Raw genomic sequence first — 20,642 nt, forward strand, 5'->3', positions numbered from 1 at the left:
AGTGGAGCTGCCCGTATGTAGACCTGGGTTCAAATCCCGCTCATGCTGCCTGTCTGTGTCACTGTGACAATCTTGAAATGGACAGTTGTGTCAACGGGTTACGGCCTCAGTTGGGGAAGTAACCTGCCTTGGACTGGCGTCTCGTCCAGAGGGAATCGTAGACTCTCATTTGCTCGACACTGCAGAATCTGGGGATAAACACTGGTCCCATCTGGCCTCAGGGCCTATCAAGGACTTTCTTACTCTTTCTTTCAGCGGTACAACTCAATGCGTGAAGCTTCGACACTCTAAGCAGCTACCGCAGAACCCAGTAGTGTGTTTAAAAATAATTTAAATTTTCCAGAACCTTGAATGTTAGCTGTTAAAGTTTAGCTCACAGCAACATCCAAGTCCATACGTAGGTGTAATTCAAACTTATTCTTGCCTGTTTACGGCTCTGTTGTATCTCCAGTAATTACGTACTTCAATACATTGTTAATACTACTTTTTTTTTGGTGTAGTCAGTGGGAGTGTTTGGGCACCACACATGCAGTACTACTGCTGGACATTTGTGTAAGTGTCTTGTACCTGCAGCAACTACAACTACTACTGAATACACGTTTCATACCAGCAGCCATGTCCTTTTTTTATTTATTAAATGACTCAGGTTAACCACAGATATATCAGATATGCTTTTCATGCTGTCAGACCACACAAAAAATTTAGAATTTGCAGTTTTACAGGCATTTGTGCTGAAACAGTTCAGCAGTTACAAGGGAAAGAATGTCAAGAATGGACAAAAAGTGACATTTTTAACTGACATGTTTAATTTCGCAAGCAGAATTCAAAGGTACAAATAAATCAACATTTTTGGCTTGCTGTACATCCCGATGTTACAGTAACAAAAGAATTTCTCTTAAAATTGGAATTTTTGCCAAATGTGAATTGCTTATCTTTTTGTCAGGTCATTGTTATGAAATGCATCAAATTGCAAAAGAAAGAAAAGTCAGTTGTATCCCTCTGTTGGCAAGTGTTTTTGAAAATGTATGAAAATAACCCTAATAGTCTATTTCTCTAAGTAACTTTAACAATGGACTTGTTACGTTCGGATGTGAACGCAGTTCAGAATGAACACAAGATGTGCAGGAAATAATGGGAAAACAAAGGTGATTTAATTTCCGGTATGCAGTCCAGTCCAACAAAGGGGAATCCAAAGGGGAAACACAAGAGTCAGTGCAGAACTCAAAACAGACTCAGGCAGTGGGAGGCAGGGATCACCGGGGATCGGACAAAAGGTAATCAATACTCAAACTTTACAAACAGCTCCAAACTGGGGGGGAATGAAAGAATAATCCGACAATGCAAAGGGCAACCTTGCAGTACTTAACATGACACAAATGAATAGGTGACCTACAGGTAGTGTGATTGGAAATGCACAACAGGTGTAAAGGAGACCGGGTAACAAAGCCACATCTACCAACACACACAGACATGGACAAAGTCAGAGTGACCACAAAAGAGTACTGGGGGTGAGTAGAACCAAAAACATATCAAACTCAAAGGAGAACCATGCAATAACCAAATACAAAACCAAAAAAGAAAGGGCAGAAAACTAAAGTTAAACTCAAGGATGCAAAAGAGTACAAAACAGAGAAACAACACAACTAAAAGAACCTTGAAACTTACACGCATTTAACCCCTGCACTGCCGCACAATTTGTCGTGCTAATGCGATCCTTGGTGTACCACTGGATTCTGCATTATATAAAATAATTATTTTGTAGTGGATGAATCATTTGATCTCAGTGTTTGACTGATGAAACCACCTCTTATCGCTTCTGGAATCAGAGAGAAATTTTGTACAGCTGTCACTTCTCTCTCTCTCTCTCATGCACTTCATGATGTGGAGAATGCATTTGGAGTTGTCTAACAGGTAATCATTTGTAAATTTATATTGTAATGGCTTGGTAAATCATTTGTATTTTCATTCCTTCTTATGAGTATCTGCAAGTGTCAAGGCATCTTCACAGATATGGGACTGAACACAATTACAGTTAACATAGAGGCGACAGACACAGACGGGACAGATTACAACAGGACTGCTTATTTTAGTTTACAATTTATTTATATATAAATATATATGCATTTCTTTTACATCCCGCAGAAGGTTGGAGATACTCGCCTCAGTTCACTGGACCCCTGCTGGGCATTTGGGCAGCTTGACAAACTACCAGATAGCTATAACAAAGCAAAAGCTTCATCTTATGCACAGGCTGATCATTTTCATACCCAGAGCACGCATTCACACTCAGCCGTGCACAGGACCACAGCTGTACAGTCACACGCTCAGACACTCCCTCTCAGACCATTTTCATTTTAATGAAGCCTTTGGGAGCCTCTTCACATTAGAGGCCTAATGTAGCATTGTGCATGTGATCCGAATGCTCACAGTAAAGCAATTTTGATGTCCTTCTAATTTATGACTCTAGACTTACCGCAAAGAATGATGTCTTCAGACTTATTATGGTGAGTTATTACTTTTGAAAGATGGTGGCAAATGAAATACTGACTCCTCATTTGAAAAGGCTTATTTCATCATGCATCATTAGTGGGGTTTGTATGGCCTTAAAAACCCACCCCCAATCCAAGGGCAGGAATAATGAAGACATTTTTTAATATAATTAATTTTCTTTAAGTTTGTTAATGTTATCTGTTGCCACAGCGTACCCATTTATATGCACTTTTTCTCCCCAAACACTTTAGTTATGACTCACTATTAGATGGAGGAGATGCGTCAGGGCTGGGATGAGAACTGAGGAATGTCCTGTTTCCAGTGTATGATATGTCATCAATACCATCAGTGTTTTAGTAATTGGAATCAATTTTACTGAGACTTGGTTCTTTACCTCCTGGTTGCATCATCTTTCATTCTGAGCACAGGTCTATGTATTTATATGCTTTCTTCTCAGCAAGATTTCTGTCACTGCCTATTCTGTCAGTTCTGTCTTGTGCGTTAATTTTATTTTGTTCATGCTGCCATAGTAGATGGTCACCCCACTGAGTCGAGTCTGATCTGCTTGAGGTTTCTTCCTGGAATAATAATAATAAAAAAAACACCTGAGAGAAGTTTTCCTTATCGTTACTGCCAATGTGCTTGTGTAGGGGGTGGATTAGGGTTGCTTGTGTGTAGAACCTTGGTGCAACTGATGCTGGGATTTGGCACCAAATACGTTAAATCAATTAAAATATTTAGGAATTATAGCCATTTTATACATAGACCCTACATTCTTTTCTTAAAGGACTTAAGGAGTCTGAGATAAGTAGTATCTCTTACACTGTGAGGGAACATCAGCTACAGCATTTTATTCATGTGGTGCGTTTCTCTGGATGTGGTCCAGGATGCAGATCCCTCAGTGTTGAGGACCCCAGCAACATCATAAGGTCAAGGGGATACCCATGTTTTACCCGGGAACCAGTGCGGTTCAGTGGTGTGGTGGATGCCTCAACACAGCTGCTCATAGACCAGACCTTACCTTTCATTTTCAGAGGTTATATGAGAAAGTTGGCAAACTAACATAATTCTAATTATAAAGATTAAAGCCAAAGTCTGAGATTGAGCATTATTGTTGTTATTATTATTATTATTATTATATGTGGCATGGTGGATTAGTGGTTAGCACTGTTGCCTCACAGCAAGAAGGTCATGGGTTCGATTCCCACCTGTGGCCTTTCTGTGTGTAGTTTGCATGTTCTTCCCATGTTAGCGTGGGTTCCTCCAACATCCAAAGACATGCAGGTTATAGGTGGACTGGAAACTTTAAATTGTCCGTAGGTGTGTGTGCGGATGTGAATGTGTTTGTTTGTCTATATGTGGCCCTGTGACAGACTGACATCCTGTCCATGGTGTACCCTGCCTCAGACCCTCATTGGGTCTCTTCAGAGGATTATTGTTTCCAGCTGGAATGACTTTGTGTCAAGCAAGCAGTTATCCGTGGAGACTAACATGAAGAGTAAGCCTTGCATTGTGTGGGAACTTCACCTGTGGCATTTTGGTGCTGTGGTTCATTTGTCTGGATATGATCCAGCACACAGGTGCCTCAGTGTTTAAGAACCCAGGAATTTGAGAAGGCCAAGGTGATGCCCAGATTTCCAGGCCAGGTTTCTTTTGTACTTTTTATGTCAGTGAGAATGACCTGGTTAAAAAATGGTTAAGAAAATTAAAAATAATGAATAAACCCATTCATTGAATTATTGAACTTGGAATTTATTTAGTTTTATTTCATTTATTTATTTGTTTTGGTAATAGGATTTGTTCTTTAAGTTTTGTACAGGACTGGGTATAATCTGAACACTGTTACAACAAAAATTTCTCTCTCTCTCTCTCTCTCTCTCTCTCTCTCTCTCTCTCTCTCTCTCTCTCTCTCTCTCTCTCGTTGTAAGGCTGATTTCTCTCACCAATCAAGTTCCATTTCCAGCTACATTAATTCTTTGTAATTTGGCACTGCAAGTGGCCAACCCCCTGTGGTGTGCTGTGACTGAGCCGTGCATGTGCGCATGATTGTAGCAACACGCGCACATGCTTTTGTGTCTGTCTTTGGAGCAGAGAGCATTCCAACAATGGGTCTTAATTGAGAAGATGGACTGCAATCAGCACGTTTCTATAGGAAATCATTAAATCATTTCTTCCTTTCCTCTCTCATGCACACTCGCCTTCTTGTGTTCTTGCAGCGATTAGCATAGTAATGATCGCATCCTGATTGTGTCCATCAGAAGAATTTGACATCTGTGGTGCCTTATTCATCTGTTTTTTGAGGAAGTAAAATCAAGAATGGAAGAAAAAAAATCAACCCCCTTAATTAATTTGATATATTTTTTAAGTCATTTATGTGATTACAAAATTAGAAGAAATGAGATGAAAGAGGAAGAATGTTGCCGTACAAACGTCTCATTTTAGTTTTTTATGGAAATTCTTGATTACATTGTCTGGCACTGGATTTTTTTTTCTCTTGAATTTAAAGTCTGTTATACAAATAATAATAAACAGACAATTTTCTTTCAGATCTACCCAGTTCAAAGGCTATATTGACCTCAGCGTTTTGAGATGGACTTTTGTTTGTTGGTTGGCTTTTAATTGGTGACATTGACTACGTTTACATGCAGCCAATAACCCTTTCATAACCGGAATATTAGCAATAACCCGGTTGTGCACGAGCATGTAAACATCCGCAAAAACCAGAATATGCTCATATTCCGGTTTTTAAAAACCCGAATAAGACCCCTGGGTTACTTCTTTTCTAACCCGATTATCACCTCATATAAACACGCATCGGGATATCCCATAGAAAGGAACATTATTTTGTGTTCTGCGCATGTCCTATCCGCAAGGAATCTTGGTCTTTTGAGTACAGCAACTACTTGTATGCGGCACGCGCAACCCACCAGACACAACAGGAGCAGAGATAAACAGCACATTGTGTTCTGCGTCCTTATCAGGTGGGCCGGTTGTGGAACTGGTCAGCATCACCGCGATTGCTCTGCCTCCGATGCGCTTACTGAGTCTACGGGCTTGGTAAACACCGCAGCCTGCCACTCACACCGCCCTCATCTCTGCTGTGTGGAGCTGCGCCAACTGTGGCAACAGGTCCAGAGACTACGCTCGCTGTTTTGATGCGGAGGTAGCCCACAAGGATAGATTTCTTGCGGAAAAAATCCACAGCGCCGCAGGGTCTCGGTATACCGCAGCCGCAGAGCTTCGTGGCCATGACGTGGATTCTTTGCGGGTCCCACATCCGTACCCCCGGAGGAAGTGAGCGAAGGGAGAGCACGTGCATTGTGTTCTGCATGTGTCTGTTTATAATCTTCTCGCCCAGAAGAAAAAAGAGAGTGTTTACACAGGAGAGAAAAGTGAGAAAATGTTAATGCCTGTTTGAGAAAAGTGTATAAAGTGTGCAGTGAGGGGTTTTACATCAAGCAGGATTTGCACGAACGCCAGACCAATCAAGCACCGGTGGAAGACGTGCGTCGCTGTTTAGATGGGGATATTCCAAATAATACCAGTGACCATGTACAAAAGAGTAACTCTGTCTGCTTAAGCATGTAAACAGGTTATTCCTAATGATTCAGAAACCGGAATATTGACCTTAATTCGAATATTAATGGAATGTAAATGTAGTTATTGTGTGGATCACTTTGTTCCTGGGACTTTAAAAAGTGCACCTTTCATTTTCGTTATACTCTGGCACACTTGTTGACTTGACATACATAAGCAGCCTTGATTCTTTGGTTTTTGGATTCAGTGTGCAAATGCTCTGAGTTTTTCCCCCAATACAAATGGGAATTGGAAAGTAAAGGACAGATGCAACCTTCTGTAGAAGGTCTACATTGAAAAGAGCGTAGACAGAAGCAGGAATGTTAATGGAGCTTTCATTTTGTTCAGCATTACTGGCTGTATTCACAAGAACCATCTGTCAAGTACTGCTTTTTTCCCCTTTTGCTTTTGTGTTCTTTAAATTCAGTGTTGACATCAAAATAATGTTTCAACTTCAGGTTTGAGATTCATAGCTTACCTGGTTTGAGTTTTAATAATCTGTTCCACAGGCAGCACAAAAGATAGATGATTTTAACTGATCACAAATTTTCAGAAAATCTCAAAATTAAAATGAGATTTTGTTTGTCAAACATTCAATTTTGTTTTGGGTGAAGCTGGAACTTTAATGCTTTTAATGCGACGTTCAGATGAAATGCAGCTAAGCGCACAGCAGAAGCTGTGCATTTCCATGCTGAATGGTAAAATTAGTCAAGATGGGGTTTTTGTTTTCTAGATATAACTTTTTTCAGGAAACAAAGGACTTTTGGTTTAACGCGGGTCACATTGTATTTAGAAGCAATTAAAAGACTAATTAAAGATTTATCTCACTTTTTGTTTATGTCATTTCATGCCTTGTGTCAGCTGCCACATGCATGCAAGAAATGGTATGTGTGGGAGGTACACAAAAAAAAACTTGAAAAGTGACCAAAACCTGTACGACGAGTCACATGGACATGCCCAGCTTCTTTGCTCATGTTGCTGTGTATGTTGTCTGCTGTTAATTGATGCTGCAGTGTGTCTGGCTGCTGTCATTGCAGCAGTGATAGTTGGAGCCGGAATAAAATGTGGTTGTTGTTGGAGAAACGGTACACCAGTTAAAGGGCATGTCGTACCAAACTAATAACTATTTAGGTTTATGCTGTTAGTGACCATCCGATGATCCACCGGCGTTACTTTGTGCATTTCCGTGACCGGTTTCAAAGTATACAGCATTCACAACAAACAACTACGGAGACGTCCGATAAACAAAGTACTTGTGAGTACTCGGGTGTTTCTGACAAGTGACATCACAACTAGAAGCGTCCCAGCGTGTGCTTCAATTGAATGTAGCTGCTAACGTTAAGAATGGAGGCATAGATTAATTCCAAAGTTGACATAAGTGTGATGTTGTGTTATGATGACTCGTTTTTAAATGATAACTGTTACTTTTGATGGAGTCACTGTAAAAGCTGCGGCTTCAAGAAGGTTGATGTGCACCTGCACGACTGTGAGTCATAAACGCAGCTCTTCAGTAACCATTTCTGCTCCAGGATGAGTTTTGTCCATGTTTAATTATGAGTGTTGTTATCAATAAAATTTAAAAAATAACGCTGCTGTTGGGGGAAAACGAGTGTCTCATTAGCTACACAATGCACACAAGCACACACACAGCGAGCTTCGCAGCACACATACGCACACACTTTCCAGCTCCAAATTTACACTCTCTCACAGTAAAAAATAAAAAGAAAAAAAAAGAGAGAGAGAGAGAAAAAGAAATCTAGCCACAAAACACAAAAGGGAACATGCTAGGCTCACCATCATGTTGTGGATTAATTTCCAAATGTAAACTTCACGCGATCAAAGAAGTGCGTGCGTGTGTGAGATCGCCGGCTGCAGCTCTGCCTCTCTCTCGATCGTGGCACGTAAAATAACATCCATGAACTCCTGGAAATAATGTATTCTGACTTTTCCAGTGTAACAAATCCATCTCCATGTCCAGGCAGTCTGTTAAAAACAGTGTCAGATGTCCCACGTCCATGTCCACAGCTTCAGTAACCAGTATCCACACAGTGTGTCACTTTAGGCTCCAAAATCCGACACTGAAAAAGTTAAGAGTTTTGGGGTAACGCGTGTTGTCTGCTCTCTGTAAAACCGAGCCATCACGTTTGAACAGCAGCTCAGAAGCTTCTTTTTTGGATGGAGCAGGTTCGTTACCCTCTGTCTGTCAGTCACTGGGATGTTTCTGTTTTGCTAATAAGGATGCCACACACCGAAAAATGCAGAGAATTGCTGAGTGAAACGTTTTCCAGAAATGCTCACTCTCAGAGTGAGCAGAGTGCTCACCTGTTCACTCTGAGTGAGAGGAATAAAATACATCAGAGATCACTAATTATTAGCACATGTGTGTAAAGACACCTACAATCATGAGTACTTTTATGTTGTTTTACTAAATGGGACGTTAAAAAATGTGAGATGTGTCCTTTGAGCTCAATTTATGCTACCCCATATCCGCAGCTGCGTAGCCATGCAGAGGCCTCTGCTTCATTGTGAACCCCCTCCGAGCTCCTCTCCCAAAAATGGTAGCAACATCCTCGCCTTATCTTTGCTTGTGAACAGCTGAGCGTTTTGGGGATGCTCCTTTTCAAATCAAATCAAATCAATTTTATTTATATAGCGCCAAATCACAACAAACAGTTGCCCCAAGGCGCTTTATATTGTAAGGCAAAGCCATACAATAATTACGTAAAAACCCCAACGGTCAAAACGACCCCCTGTGAGCAAGCACTTGGCGACAGTGGGAAGGAAAAACTTCCTTTTAACAGGAAGAAACCTCCAGCAGAACCAGGCTCAGGGAGGGGCAGTCTTCTGCTGGGACTGGTTGGGGCTGAGGGAGAGAACCAGGAAAAAGACATGCTGTGGAGGGGAGCAGAGATCAGTCACTAATGATTAAATGCAGAGTGGTGCATACAGAGCAAAAAGAGAAAGAAACACTCAGTGCATCATGGGAACCCCCCAGCAGTCTAAGTCTATAGCAGCATAACTAAGGGATGGTTCAGGGTCACCTGATCCAGCCCTAACTATAAGCTTTAGCAAAAAGGAAAGTTTTAAGCCTAATCTTAAAAGTAGAGAGGGTGTCTGTCTCCCTGATCCAAATTGGGAGCTGGTTTCAGAGGAGAGGAGCCTGAAAGCTGAAGGCTCTGCCTCCCATTCTACTCTTACAAACCCTAGGAACTACAAGTAAGCCTGCAGTCTGAGAGCGAAGCGCTCTATTGGGGTGATATGGTACTATGAGGTCCCTAAGATAAGATGGGACCTGATTATTCAAAACCTCATAAGTAAGAAGAAGAATTTTAAATTCTATTCTAGAATTAACAGGAAGCCAATGAAGAGAGGCCAATATGGGTGAGATATGCTCTCTCCTTCTAGTCCCTGTCAGTACTCTAGCTGCAGCATTTTGAATTAACTGAAGGCTTATACCCAATCATGACATTCACCTGTTTCCAATTAACCTGTGGAATATTCCAAACAGGTATTCTTTGAGCATTCATCAACTTTTCCAGTCTTTTGTTGCACCATCCCAGCTTTTTGAAATGTGTTGCAGTCATCCATTACAAAATAAGCAAATATTTGCACAAAAACAATAAAGTTTATCAGTTTGAACGTTAAATATCTGTGGTGTATTCAATTGAACATAGATTGAAGAGGATTTGCAAATCATTGTATTCTGTTTTTATTTACATTTTACACAACATCCCAGCTTCATTGAAATTGGGGTTGTATGTGGGATATAGGACGCCAGTAAAAAAAAAACTAGTGGGTAAAAGTTCAAGGGGTACCAAACCATCTTCACAACACTGTGTGTACTCAGATTTAAATATTGTGCCGTTCCTGGTTTGTATCTTTGACTGACATCCTGTTTCTCTCTGTCTTTCTCCCTGTGTTTTCCTACAGGAGATGGCAAAGATACTGAATCATCCACGTGTTTATGCGTTCCTTCATGTTCCTGTGCAGTCAGCCTCAGATAGCGTCCTGATGGATATGAAGAGAGAATATTGCATCAGTGACTTTAAACGAGTGGTGGATTTCCTCAAAGAGAGGTATGACCGGATGTGGACCACTTATGGAACTGTAAAGTCCTTGTTTCCAAAGTGATGCATGTTAGTGTCTTTATGGTATGAACGCAGTTGTTGCAGTTCTCCACATCCGTTTTGTCTGAAACATCACGCATTGTGATACTGTTGTACTTTCAAATTTAGTCCATTTTTGAGTGACAACAATCATTAAAGTTAGCATCACAGGCAGCTGACCGCAGTGATTGGTCTTGATAAGTGGGTTTGTTTTTTTCTGTTTGGAGTAGAAGAAAGCTAAACATGCAAATTATGTAATTACTAATACTCTTTAAATAGATCATGAAATTATAATCAGAAGGATTTTCAGAATGTGTGTATATTGTGATAACACGAATTGGATTGAATATTTAGAATGCTTCATTGTGGAATGGAACAGAGAAGAATTTTCTTAAAAAAGATAGAAGAGAAATTTTCTCTTACAGTTTGTGGGAAGGCACATTGCAGACTTCTGGCTAGATTGGATTTGTTTTTTTCTAACTGGGCAAAGCCTTTTTACTGTATTTAAAGTTTCTTGTCAAGGGGCCTTGCATTAAGGAGCGACCCTGCAGTTTTTTGCTTCAACGTGGCCTCAGATGGTTATCTGTGTGTGCTTTGCTTTGGTTTTTAGACAGTTGTTTAGCCTAGAGAAGACGTCTCTATCCCTCTGTCTCCAGGTGTTGTTTTAGAGTGCAGTGGAAAGTCAAACACAATGATACTCATCTGGTTGGAATCCTGACACACTGTTGTAAATGGTCATGGGAGGAGACAATACAGAGACACCCACGAACAAACACATGCAAGCTTGACACATTTAGGGTATCAAGTGATAAGGTCTTGTTGACATGAACTCTGTAGTTACCCTTTTGTATGTGGTTACTGACTGCAGTTACCTCCACGCTCATGCACGCACACACAGTTTATGTGATATCTATGTGAAATCAATACCACTATAATTCCTCTGGTCTGACCCGTTTGGCTTAAGCTGTTATATCTGGGGTGCAGTTTAAAGTCTGTGGGAGGGAGCACGGTTTCAGACAAGCCTAAGACCTCTTCCTCAGCTTTTAGATGTCTGCAAGTTTATATGTGTGTTTGTGTGCAAGACGAAGCTGGTCATGTTGTTAAAAAATGCATAAAAAAATCAGCATAATCTAACTGTTGTTCTCTGATTAGCATTCAGCTGTTTTGGAGGTGAAAACTAATGGTGGTGCCATTGCAAGTAAATTGATACTGCATTCTGACCAAGCCCTTCTATTTAGCACTGCGAGCTACACTACTTTAAACCCAGAACAACAGGCCTGCAACTGTAATCTGTTTAGTCACAGGCTACACTAGTCTGTCTTCATGTCTCCACTGCTGTTGATAATTCTGTCAAACACGTTGAACAGAAAAGAAGAAGGCTTCACACAATGGGCTATGTGTATGAGAGTCGTAACGTGTTGCTTATTGATTCCCTCTCCTTTTCACACCAGTGCTCTTAAGCAAACCCGCACAACTCGAGGAGAACTGGGAAGTACCCTGTGTGCAGTAGTGAGTCAGCCTCAGAAGTGACTGTTAATCCAAGTGCTCACCATTAGTTCTTTGTTTAGCCATATGAAGTTCACCTCAACAGAAAGGTGAGGTGAGACCATGTGCGTGCGTGCGTGTGTGTGTGTGTGTGTGTGTGTGTGTGTGTGTGTGTGTGTGTGTGTGTGTGTGTGTGTGTGTTGGGGTGCACACAGTACGACACAAGTCTTCTAGGTCAGGTGTGGGAGTATCCAATACGCTATGGAACCCCCTCAGGTCCTGGATGGTAGCCATTCAAGCAGACAACTGACCCATCCTCACATGCCAATAATTTCCATTTGCTGGGGTCCTCAACACTGAGGCTCAAAAAAAATAAATAAATAAAAATCACGTGGCCAGAACTTTGTAGCTGAAGTCCCCCCGTGATGCAAATGATACTCCTTAACCTATTTCCCAAAGTAACCATTTGTTTAACACAAAGTAATTCCAACAGTATCCAAGCATCCTCAGAAGAGAACTAGTACCAAAGAGTGTTGCCGTATGACATTGGTTAGAGTTCAAGACCCAATCCTATTGGAAAAAGATCACTTGATACCCTAAATGTGTCAACATTTTAGCCCTCCCCCTCCATTTTGTGTGTTCACATCAGGGGAGAAGATAATGCAGAATCTATTTTGGATGGAAGGGTATCAAAGATTTTTCCACACTACATTTCAAACGAAGGGGTGTGAGAAATTTCCCGGCACATTGGCAACATGGTTGTACAAGCAAACAGAGAGACCCATAAATGTAACTATTTTTGACATGGATAAGGATTTTAAAATACATTGTGCCGATATAGCCTATCTACGATCACTGTCTTCATAGAATAGTTGTAAAAGTCCACACTGTGGAAATACATCCACGTTCCAATCCGTTCCAACACTAGGTAATGCCGTCCGTGAACACTGTATACTGTTGTTATGATAACATCATGCTCAATATGAAATTTGTCCTCTAAAAGCTGGGACCACCTGTACGTTAATTTAATCCCCAGGAAGGAGCAGTTAGGTGTTTTTCTCAGACAGTTCTACCCACAGACAGGAATATTGGGATTTAATCCTGAAACTCTTCAGTTGGAGGCCAGCCTACTGAGCCAAATTGTTCCATTTTGAACGAGTACGTAGGATCATCGGCGCCAAAAGGTGCCTTGATGGTGTCAGGGGAAAATAAGGGTGCTCTTACATCTACCTTGTTTGGTCCAGACCTTCAAAGTTTTTAGTTTGGTCTGAACCACAATAGCAGGCATGAAGGTTCTTTAGGCCCGCAGTCTACACCAAAGGTCCAAAATTTGTTCTGACAAAATCGGTGATGTTGGTCCCCATAAAACTGAACCATGGTGGTTTTTTGCAGTATGAAAAACAGTTTTTTGGATAGTTTGGTCAAAAACAGGGAGTTAAGGCAGTTTATCATCACACAGTTGAAAAAGAAAAGAAATGGACAATAACTGAGTTCATTTAAAGATTCAGCAGAGTTTTGTCCTTTTGCACAGAGTTATATTAAAAAAGAAAGCTTTTGCTCTGATGATTGCTTTAAGATTTCACCTTTTTGGGATGTTGTCGGTCAAAAACAGAGTTCAGGCAGGATATTGTCACACGTTAAACAGCTGAAAAAGAAAAGAAATGGACAATAATTTAATTATTTTAAAAATATAGCAGAGTTTTGGTCTTTTGCAGAGAGTTATATTAAAAAAGAAATCTCTGGCTCTAACGATTGCTTAAAATTTTAACCTTTTTGGGAAGTTGTAGCTTAAATCCTATCTGTATTATCACACAAATTATTTGTGTTTACCTGATTAATTTGGGGTGACTTCACCTCTTTTGATGCCCATTTTTTCTCCTTGTTAAATATAAAACATCTGTTTTGTCCTTGTCACACCGGCAGTTGAAAATTTTTAAACTTTTAACGCCAAGTACTATTGCATGCTGGTAAAAAAAAAAAAAAAAAAAAAAATACCATAACAATAAAAGTGTAGTTGAAACAACAGGAATTTTTTTTCCATTCGTTTTTTTCCATTGAAACTGCATTGTCCTCCAACATCAGACACACGCACAAATCAATCACTGTCAAGTACATACGGAGACACAACCTATGTAGATGACATCAGAACGTAAATACGAGGTCTATTAGATAATAAACCGACCCTTTTATTTTTTTTTTTAAACTATATGGATTTGAATGACATGCGATTACACCAATCATGCTTGAACCCTCGTGCGCATGCGTGAGTTTTTTCACTCGTGTCGGTGATGTCATTTCCCTGTGGGCAGGCCTTGAGTGAGATGTGGTCCCGCCCTCTCGGCTGAATTCCTTTGTTTCACACGCTGCTCGAGACGACGCGCGTTGCTTTATCAAAATTTTTTCTGGACCTGTGAGGAATATCCGAGTGGACACTATTTCAGAAATTAAGCTGGTTTTCGGTGAAAAGTTTAACGGCTGATGAGAGATTATGGGGTGTTTCTGTCGGTGTAAGGACTTCCCACGGAGCGGGACGTCGTGCAGCGCTTCCAGGCGCCGTCGTCGGCCTGTTTTGAGCTGAAAACATCCTAATTTAAGGCTTAATTCACCCAGGACGTCATGAGAGAACAGAGAAGATTCAGAAGAGGCTGGCATGAGGACTTTATGCGGACATTCCACTGTTTAAGGACATTTTTTAATGAAAGACGTGCGCAAATCTGTGTGCGCCGCGACAGGAAAAACACCTCCGTGTTGAAAACCATTTGTAAAATTCTGGCGGCTTTTGATGGCTTTCAACAAGTGAGTAATTGAGAAATTGTTTAACAGCTTGGGCATGTTCCAACTTGCCCGTTAAGGTTTCCAACGGAGGTGTTTTTCCTGTCGCGACCCCCCCGGTCGGGTCCGGCCCGACATGCGACTCTGCCCGCACGTTCTTTCATTACAAAATGTCCGTTAACAGTGGAATGTCCGAATAAACTCCTCATGCCGACTTCTTCTGAAAGTTCTCTGTTCTCTGACGACTTACTGGGTCAACAGAGCCTGAAATGTGGAAGTTTTCAACTTGAAATGGCGAGACGCTGCCGCCTCGACGCGCAAATCGCCATCAGGTGCCGTGGGCCGTCCTTACGGCGACACTACCAGACCAAAATCTCTCATCAGCCGTTAAAATTTTTACCGAAAACCAGCTGAATTTATCGAATGGTGTCCACTCAGTTGTGCCTTACAGTTTTAAAAAAATTTTGAACAAACAAAGCAGCAGTCTCTGAGCCATTCCTAAACAATGAAAAAATCGACGAGAGGGTGGGCGACTCCTCACTCAAAGACTGCCCACAGGTGAATGACGAAACCGACAGGCGTGAAAAAACTCTTGCATGCCCACGAGGGTTCAAGCATGTCTGATGTAATCACACGTGATTCAAATCCATATGGTTTTTGAAAAAAATAATAAGGTCGGATACTTTTCTAATAGACCTCGTAAATCATATCAACTTGGATAATTTTAGCACAGTTGTACAGCACTTTTAAAAGACTGAACAGGAGCAGTCTGTTCATGCTGTAGTTTATTTATAGCCTAAAACCACAACATTGTTGCACAGATTCAAATGGTGTGCTTACATACTTTAAATGAAAATAATTTAATGACAACATTTTAAAGTTTAATGACAATTTTGTAACTACTGAGTGAAAATGGGTACTTCTGCTCCCGTAACAAAAACATGAACTGATCCTTGGTTCGGACTTTGATCTGGACTTGGTGTGAAAACACCCTAAAACAAATGTAAATGGTACTAGTCACTTAAATATATGCGTACCCCACCACAACCCACAAACAAAAGTAGACAACAACAGTAACATTGTGGTTGGTTGTCCAAAGTGCAGGTGATCAGTTTGATATTTTTCCGTATAGCTTTGTGCATTTGTGTCTTGTTGGTTGATTGCACAAATCGTTTACCATCACTGGCAGCTTATTCGTACTCAGATCAAAGCCATCATTAGGTCAGGACATCTTTGACCCTTAATAAAACATGTAAATGGAACGGTTTGAGAACATCAATTTGTCGCTGTCTTTTGCCTCAGATTCTGGCAATTATTGAAGACAGCCAAGCTCACACTTTGTGAAAATGCTGCAGCCAACTGAAAACACCATTGAAAGGACAAAATGAGGGTTTATTGATTAATTCCTATTCATGCCACATCTCTGGTTGTCATGTTGTAATTTTATTGACCTTCAAAGTGCATCCTGTTTTTAGAATACTAATCTGCTTCCCCGCAGGATTTTTTGTTAAACCTTTTCATTCTTTCATCACAGAGGTTTTGTAAAGCTTTGGAGAAAATGTTTACTTTGTCAATCTGTACTTCATCAACCATGTGATGGAGTTACTTTTATTACATTATTTTGATATTATGCATAGTTAAATACGTAGTCGTTATTCATGTTAGAAAAAATTATTACTATATGCGATCTTGTAAGCCACTTTATTGTTTAAAAGGTATATTAATTGCATAGGGAAATACAACCTGACTGTGTTGATGCACGGTGAAAGTCCTGTTTTTGTTCAGTAAGGCTGTTCTCGACTGACGTTGCTGGAGGATTTTGCACAGACGGGTTTTACTTTGCAACGATACTTCTGATGATTCGCCTCAAACTGCCCCAGAGGATTAAGTGCTTCTGAATCACACAGGCCAAAGGCGAAATAATGGAAACGAATCACGGTGTATTTGTAGTTTGTGAAATGGCTCTGCAGGTGATTTGGAGTAGAATTGAATTTACTGTAGGTCTGTCAACCTTCATGGGAGGATTTAGGCTTGAAGTGAAGTGGTCTTCAGAACCTCTGGCTTCCCCTGGCGATTGTGTTGAAAACCTTTTCCTTTTTTTTAATGAAATGACAATCCTTTTCTCAACTGTGCACTCATGCACGCACTTCTCAGTTGTATTGTTCCTCTATATTGGATACATGGTTAGACTTTTGCTTGATTTGTCCTTTTTGCTGTGAAATTGTTAAATCTATTTTTTTCTAACCATTTTTGAAAAGTATCAGTGACAGAAATTAGGGATGTCCCGATCCGATCACGTGATCGGAAATCGGGCCAGATCACGTGGTTTCAGACTTGATCAAAATCGGTCGTTGCATCCCAATCAGGAATCTGATATAGATTTTATCCTCATTATTTTGATCAGCGCTATTTCAAGCTCATTATTGCAGATTAATGGGCCTTTCACGCGTCGGAAGCGTCAGAGGCGTCAAGAATTGGTCTAAAAAGCATTATTTTCAATGAGACGCGTTGCTTTTTAGAGGCGTCAGAAGCATCGCGTCAAAAGCCAAGCTAAAGCGACGCTTCTGACAGGAGCACGCATTGCCGCTTGTCGGCAGGCTGACGTGGTCAAAGTTCAACCCAGTCCAACTTTCAACGCTCTGAGCTGTGACGTAGCTTCGCGCTGTCCAATAGAAACGACGCGTTGGGCCAAAACACAGAAGACTGGTGGCAGAAACCAATGATCTGTACAAAACAGAAATGTGTCACAGGACTGCTCATTTATAAAGCTTTTTTCTAAACAAAAAACCTTGGAAATGTTTTTTTGTTGTTGTTGTTTGTTACCTCAAAATTTCTGATTACTGTTAAAAGTTTAGAACACTTGTAATTAAAATAGCTAAATCAATAAATGTTTCTTTAGAAACCTTTCATCTGTAAATTAAAACCACCTGTGATTTCAGATTAGATAATTTCTTGTTTAACATGAGGAACCTTGGACATTTATTTTTAGACAAATAAAATAACATGGGAATTTGTACATTTTTTAAGTCTGGTTGATTATTACTTGATTGTTCAAGCTACCTCAAGGATAAGTGCACTGTTTAAGTGATAAATAATAAAAAAAGGTGATTATATATTATATATTTAGCATTTGTTCATTGTTCATTCAGTTTTTTAAAGTATCTGCTCGGGACTCGGTATCGGCAGATACTCAAAATCAGATGACTCGGAATCGGATCGGGGCCAAAAAAACCTGATCGGGACATCCCTAGTAATAATGCTGTTAGTTGCAAATGTAAAAAACCTAAGTGGAAGATTATTATTAAAATGTTGAGGACAGTGATTCCAAATCTGCACATGCACAGCACCACATAGTTTCTGAATATGGTCATCTTTGCCTGATTTGTGGGTAGAGCAGCGCTAAAACCAAACAAACACACAAACAAAAAATGACACAGTATGAGAACAGATTGTGAACCACCGGTTTAGTCATTTCCATCTGCAGCCACTGTAGAATCTTTACAATTTTAAAATGCCAATTTTAAAATGCCAAGAATACTCCATACATCTGTGTAATGTCAGGATCTGACTGGTGCTGTGACCTTTGAACATCAGCGTGATGTTTTGGGGTACACAATTTTTAACCATTTCAGCATTTGGTCAAAGCTTCATTTTTACTGTGTTTCAAGAAATGAGCCGTCATTTCTTAACGCATTTGTAATGTCACATCTTTCTAAGAAAGACAGATTTTTCTCAGGTGGATCACCATACTGCCTGTACGTAAATGCAACCGCACTGGCCTTCAAGATACTGCATTTCTTTTGTACCCACTCTGAAAGCACACATCACTTTTGAACCTGTTAACCCATCTTTTCTTATGCTTATAGCTGCACCTGATTTCAGCTGATGATCCAGTTACTCCAAAGTGTAGTTTTATATTAACTTCATGTTTGAGCTATTCATGATCCCACCCCCCTTGCTTAGCAATGACTCAAAAACACTGTACATGTACTCAGCAACAAAGACAAAAAGCTATACGTACTGTGTGTTGCTTTAGCTTTGAATGCATTCATTCTGTAAAACATTTAATCTGTTTACATGGTTTTAAATGTGCTTCTGTTTGGAAAAATGTTTTTGGAAGACTGCACTCGTTCCACGTGCTTCCCGTCATAAGATGGTGGTGTCAGATCAGCGTTAACCTGTGTTATATATATATCACTTTCAAAATGCTATACACCTTAGAAACACACAACTGTTGTCAATAATTAAGAAGGTTAAAGAAATAACAAAGAAACAAATGTAACGAAGAATGTAATAAAACTAGGGGGAATCCTTTCAACAGACTTGAGCATTAAGGAGTGTTTTAAAAGATTATACTGAATGATCTAGTGTAAGAAGCTCGGGCAGGGAGTTCCCAAAGCTGAGGAGCCTGGACTGAGAGACATGTGCTAAACTGTGAAGTGGCAACTACAAAGAGAACAGGCTTGTTTGCACTGTAACCAACAACAGTATCCACTTGCTCCAAAACCAGGTTTAGAGGAGTACCCTAAAACAGTTTGTGGTTTGTTTTGAACTGAACAATGCTTTGAAAAATGAAACAAAAATACAATTTGTCTTCATTTCTGTTCACAACCTAAATTTTAAACATAGAAATTCTAAATGTTTCAGAATTTCCTTTTATTTGTTTATTAATATTTTTCTGGTTGTTATTATACCAAATTCTAAAGGGCCCATTCCCATGACATGAAGTGCTTGATGCTGCCGGATAGAAGCAGATTCTCAAAACCCCCTGTGAAATGCTGGAGAAGGCTCGTTCCTGCACTCCAAATTTCCTGTCTTCATAAGTATGTCAGCAGAGGGTGACATTGTACTGGCGGAGCTCAACGTTTGGCGACGGTTCACTGACTTACTATAGGACATAGTTCAGTTTTTGCTGTCATAGGGCAGGTGCATTGGTAGCGCACTCCTCGGAGCAGTCTCGTTACTCCCGTCTATTCTGCATTTGTGACGTAGTTGTTATGTGGGCCGCTGAAGAGGAGGTACTGCTGGCCCACCACCACCAGAGGGCGCCCTGCTTGGAGTGCGGGCTCCAAGCACGAGAGGGCGCCAGACCCAGAAGAAGTGACAGCTGTCATTCATCCTCTGCACCAGCTGTCACTCCTTCATCATCATCATCACCACCATAAAAGCCGGACTGCAACTCCACCTCTTCGCCGAGAAATCGCAACTACTGAAGAGGTAATTTCTGTGCTGACTGACACTTTGTATGTAATAACCTGAACTTCTGTTGCAGCCGTTTTCCTGGAGTGTTGCCTTGTCTGGGGAATTGGCGTTTGGTGTGACAGCAACGTCTTCGCCTCACACCCCAGCCCAGATAAGTGGTTAACCAGGAGCTGCACGAGTGTGTGATTGGAGGTGGAGGTGCTCCCTCCTAACTGTGTGTGGACTGTGGATTACTGAGTGTGCGGACTCGCACTCATTCATCTTATCTCTGCTTTCTGCCAGCAGTACCAGGGTCGACAGCCGAAGACAGAGGCCACCTGGGGACTCGGGACTTGGCGGTTCCGGTGTTCTTCAGACCGTTGGTGGTGGGACACGGCTTCTCTCTCGTCGGGGGTCTTCTATCTTCGAGCCTGCCCACACGTCACCTGGTGTCAATTGACTGTGCAGATTTCTGTGACTTTAGTTGTGTATTATCACAACATTAAATTGTTACTTTTTGGCTTATTCATTGTCCGTTCATTTGCGCCCCCTGTTGTGGGTCCGTGCTACGACACCTTCCCAACAGTAGTGTTACGTTGAGTATAAAATCAATGTAACTCTGTGATTGGGTCACTCGTTACTGGTGCATCGTTGAGACAGGTTCTACATATTCCTTCACATTTCTTCATATTTCTACATATATCTCAAGGGATCCAGAGGAAGTGGTGCATCCAGTGGTGCATCCAGTCAGGTGTAGTGGACCTCAACTCTTGCTGACATTTTAGCATGATCTTTGAAGTTTTTCAAAATTGTTCTAGGGCCACAATGAACATCTGTGTTACCCCACTGACATTGACTTAGCTCCTGCGGCGTCCATAGGCGATAGTCAACGTTAATCAACTTTCCACTCTGTCGGCAAACGCCGTGCTAATCGTCAGAGTGTGAACTCATCATAAAGGATGCCGCAAAGCTGAGTCAAAAACAATAGTTAAAAATACTTTCTTAGAAACAATATGGAAGTCCATCTCGTTA

At 40.9% G+C, this 20,642-nt stretch overlaps 1 protein-coding gene across 1 annotated transcript in view; it reads left to right on the forward strand.

The window, feature by feature from the left end:
* Nucleotides 1–20,642, forward strand: part of cdkal1 (CDK5 regulatory subunit associated protein 1-like 1) — a 564,681-nt gene that overhangs the window by 337,838 nt on the left and 206,201 nt on the right. The window contains exon 10 of the mRNA XM_034175248.1: nucleotides 9,997–10,142. Coding sequence (XP_034031139.1) covers nucleotides 9,997–10,142 — 146 coding nt within the window. The remainder of the gene's footprint in view (nucleotides 1–9,996; nucleotides 10,143–20,642) is intronic.

This window comes from Thalassophryne amazonica, chromosome 7 (assembly GCF_902500255.1).
Source record: "Thalassophryne amazonica chromosome 7, fThaAma1.1, whole genome shotgun sequence".
In the NCBI taxonomy this organism is placed as follows: domain Eukaryota; kingdom Metazoa; phylum Chordata; class Actinopteri; order Batrachoidiformes; family Batrachoididae; genus Thalassophryne; species Thalassophryne amazonica.